Source organism: Nannospalax galili, unplaced genomic scaffold (assembly GCF_000622305.1).
Source record: "Nannospalax galili isolate Female #2095 unplaced genomic scaffold, S.galili_v1.0 scaffold332, whole genome shotgun sequence".
NCBI lineage: Eukaryota > Metazoa > Chordata > Mammalia > Rodentia > Spalacidae > Nannospalax > Nannospalax galili.
Genome location: NW_008333794.1, coordinates 141,533 through 146,081, shown reverse-complemented (window position 1 = coordinate 146,081; position 4,549 = coordinate 141,533). Strand labels below are relative to the sequence as shown.

The 4,549-nt window shown below is 40.6% G+C and overlaps 1 protein-coding gene across 2 annotated transcripts in view; it reads left to right on the top strand.

Moving 5' to 3' along the window:
• LOC103730327 (zinc finger protein 345) overlaps positions 1–605 on the top strand; it is a 36,156-nt gene extending 35,551 nt beyond the window's left edge. For both annotated transcript variants that reach the window (XM_008828535.3, XM_029561311.1), the window contains one exon: positions 316–605. In XM_008828535.3, coding sequence (XP_008826757.1) covers positions 316–428 — 113 coding nt within the window. In that variant the 3' untranslated portion in view covers positions 429–605. The remainder of the gene's footprint in view (positions 1–315) is intronic.
• The last annotated feature ends 3,944 nt before the right edge of the window (positions 606–4,549 follow it).

Here is a 4,549-nt window from a genome sequence, read left to right as displayed (position 1 = left end):
AGTATATGGTCAGCTTGAGGTAAAGGCTCAAACAGCAAGCTACAGAGTAAATCAGACACACCATTCAGCAGAAACTGGGTAAGTTCTGGGAACCTAAACAGCCATCCAGAATCTTTGAGTGACAGAGGAACTCAGGTTCTGTTCTGGGCAAGACTTCCAATTTATCATTCTCACCGCAGACATTTTTATATCATGAGATTAATAGTTTTGCTCTGAGAAGTTGCCTGGGAATGATTTAGCTTGCATTTATGTTCACTTATGCAATGTTTTTACTTTAACAATTTACTATCTTTCTGTTTAACTTTATTCTCCTAGGGCTGGGAGTCAACCCATTCCCAACAAGGGGTCTTGGAAGACAATCTAAGACAAATATGTTTGGGTGTGAAATGGGTGTGCTAACCCTGCTTCCAGAACCAGCTTCTCAATAAGCTTAAACAGCACTTGACAATAATAAATTGTATATAATGCCACTCTCAATAATAACTGTGTATGCAAATGGATTCGTTTCATCAACTAAAAGACAGATTAGTTGACTGGATTTAAAAACAAAAACAAAAAGAGGGTTGGAGAGATGGCTCAGTGGTTAAGAGTACCTGTTGCCCTTGCAAAGGACCTGAATTCAGTTACCAGCATCCACTTGGTGGCCAACAACTGTCTGTAACTCCAGTTCCAGGGGATCTCACACCCTTTTCTGGCCTCCTTGGGCTTTGCATGACACAGGTGCACCTATATACACACAGGCAAAATAAATTTTTTTTAAATGAAAAAAAAATGTACCTGTTTGTTGTCTTTAACTAACAACTCACTGGCAGCAGTGCCCAGATACTGAAAGTCAAAGATGAAAATCAGAAAATAAATAAAAGAGGGACTGCGTGTGAAAAAGGACACCATTCTTCAAGAACATATGAAACCTGTAAGTATTTATGGGCTGAGTGCTAGTGTAGTGGTTTGGAACCTTTAGGAAGTGGTTCCTTGTTGGAGGAAGTACAGCAAGGGTGGGGTGGGTGTTGAGGTTTTATAGCCTGGTCCCACTTCCTGTTCTATCTTTCTGTTTCCTTTGTGGGGATGAAATGTCATGAGTTTCCTGTACCCATGGTCATGTTTTCCCTGCTTGTAGCTAGGTCTTCCCCACCTTGATGAACTATCCTTCTGGAATTGTAAGTTAAAATAAACCCTTTCTCCCCTAAGTTGATTTTTCAAGCTATTCTATCACAGCAACAGAAAAGTAGCTAAGACAGACCCAAATTCCATAAAATAAACACTAAAAGTAATGAAATGTCACATAGGTCACTGTGCAATAATAGAATGATAACAATACTACACTCTATTACATTTCTTTGTGTATGTGTGTGCACACATGCCATGTAGCACATATGAAAATGAGACAAACTGGGGGAGTTGGTTTTCTACTTCCCCCATGTGGGTCCTGGGGATTGATTGGAACTCCTTAGTCTTGTCAGCAGGTACATTTACCCACTGAGTAATCTCATGAGTCCTATATCCCATTTTTATATATTTCATACAAATTAAAAGTCAACAAAGTAACTTTGGGAATGAATTATGGTATAAGTCAATTGGACTTAACCAATGCCTACAGAATATTCCATGTAACAGAGAAAATCTCAGTGTTCCATCATTCTCTAAAATTGATGATTTTATAATCTAGAAACAATCTATAAATTAATCAACAAAGGAATTCAGATAATTCCTTGTGTTTTATTAGACTGTAGTGGAATAAAATGAGAAGTCAGCAGCATAAGGAGCCATAGATCTACACAAATACTCAGAAACAAGAATACAGTTTCGAATGTGTCATTGAAGAAGTCAATTTCAGTGGACTGGGATTGAGGCTCACTTTGTGGAGTGCTTGTAATAGCTTCCATTAAGTCCTGGGTTCAATCCCCAGCAGCACATAAAGCCAGGCCTAGTGGTGCATACCTGTAATTCCACTATTCAGGAAGCTGAGGTAGGAGGATCACTGAAAAACTTAAGGCCAGCCTGGGTTACATAATGAGAGAGTGCCTCAAAGCCTAGACGAAACCATAATCTTTAAGACAGTAAAAAGTTAAAGCGATGAACAGAGTCCTAATTTGGGTTCTTTAACGGAGCAGCAAACCAATCATGGTTCAAATTATGGAATGCTGTGACTGGACACAAGTGCGTACTAACAGCCCCTTTCTGATTAGACTTCTCTTGTGTAGCCAGTAGATAAAAACAACGTGAAGGAAAATAAGAGAAAATAGGAAAGTAGAAATGACAAAAAATGCACATTTATTCATTATTTTTTGTTAGTTTTTTTTTTAGCTTTGACCTCTCAGTCCTGCTGATTCCCCCTTCTGAATACTGATACCATGGCCTTTGCCACCATACCTGGCTTTAAAATGCTTTAACAAAAGTATTTGCTCCAGAACTTTTACATTTAAATTGTAGCTTCTACTTCAAGATACTAGTCTTATGATACTCTTCATTTATTAAAAATTTTGAGATTTTGCCAGGCATGGTGCTACAATGCCTTTAATCCCAGCACCTGTGAGGCAGACGGGTATGCATTTCTGAGTTCACAGCCAGAATGGTCTATACAGCAAGCTACAGGCCAGCTAGGGCTTCAAAGATCCTGCCTCAAAAAAAATTTTTTTTGATATTTCAAAAATTTATTATTGGGAGCCTGGGGAGGTAATGCTTTCTGCAAAAGCATGAAGACCCGTTTGGGATGTGGCACATGAGAGAAGTGACTCCCAGATGTTCACTGACCAGTCAGCAGACTCACTAGATCTAGATTAAAGTGAAATACTGTCTCAAACACTAACGTGGAGGACAACAGGGGAAGGCCCCTTGCCTGTACATCTGCATGCACTGATGAGACAACTGCATACACGGTAAGTATCTTCATATCCAGTTTGCTCAGATAGGAAATTTTAGCTGAGCAAGGTCATTCCCATACTTGGCAGGTAAATTCTGAAATATCAGGAGCTTAAATTCAGTCTTGTTTATGTAGTCATTTTGAGGCCAGGCTTGTGAATAAAGTATTCAAGATCTATGGAATGCTATTTAGAGAACACACTTATGAATCATGGGAAAGAAGTAGGAGAAGAGCTGCATACATAAGCGCATAAGCAATGTACTCAATAAAATCATAGCAGAATGTGGAGAGCGGGCCCATGAGGGAGTGCCCAAGATGGCGCCCGGGCACCCTGCCAAGCCCCATGACGAGTTAATGGCGCATGCGCAGCAGTGAAGGAAAGCGTGGCTGCTGGCACAAGGGCTCGGGGACAGAGTGTCCCGACCAATCCTGTCTAGCGATCTGGCTCGTGTATCCTATGGAATGTGGTGTGATTGGAGGGAGAAGGAGATAAAAGGGGATGGAACCGGGCAATAAAAAAAAAAAGAGAAGAAGTTTGAACCGGCCGTTGGTGGTGGTCGTTTTTACTGGGCTCTGCTGGACAGAGCCCGGGGAAGCGGCAGCAGAATTTCCCAAATTTAGGGGGAGAAATGACCTTAAAGATTCAAGAGACATTTAGAATGCTGAATGGGCTGGAAAGTTGGCTCAGTCATTAAGTGAGATTACTGCTCTTGCAGAGGACCCAGTTTGATTCCCAGCACCCACACGTACCCACCTGGGAACTCACAACTCTCTGTAATTCCAGTTTCAGAGGATCTGATGCCCTCCTCTGGCCACCACAGGCTCCTGCACACATGTGATACCTGTAGACTCTTGAAAATATACATAGAAAATAAACAAATAGAATGCCAAGCAGACAAGATAAAAAATGAATTCTTGGGGCCGGGCATGGTGGTGCATGCCTTTAATCCCAGCACTTGGGAGGCAGAGGCAGGCAGATCTCTGTGAGTTTGAGGCCAGCCTGGTCTACCTAGCTAGTTCCAGGCAAGCAGGGCTATAGTGAGACCCTGTCTCAAAAAAAGTATGTATTTTTAATGGAAAAACTATGAGAAATGAGATAGAGGTCATTGAGGATGGACCTCTCTCCTTCATAATCAACAGCTTATAAAACCAGGAACTGAAACCTCAGGACTTTGCTTACTGGTCAAAACAATGGTATCTGAGTGTCTCCGGCCCAGGGTGGAGAGATGACTTTCTAAACTGCCAGGAAGATTGTAAGATGAATATCTAAACAGAGTAAAGAACAGAGATACCATTGCCCCCATCTATAAGAGTTAATCCAAAATGAGCCTGCCAATCCCTAGACAGGAAACACATCCAAGGAAGCTGTCTATTTCAGAAACCTTAAGAAATAACATAAAGCTTAATTAAACATAGGTTAGCACAATGATTCCTATGGCCATTGCCCATAATCACCCTTCAAATTGTCTCAACCTAACTTTGTGATAAATTTCAACTGTCTTCTGCTCTGGACTGTGTGTCTCATGTGAATTCTTTGAAAAGAGATCATGGGATCAGAGAGCTGAGGGGAGCCTAGAGTGTGATCCTTGTAACAAAGATATAAAATTTGTTCTTTTAGTTCTTAAAAGTAATTTAATTTATGGATTTAAAAAATATTTCATTTTTTTAAAATTTTATGTGTATGAGTGC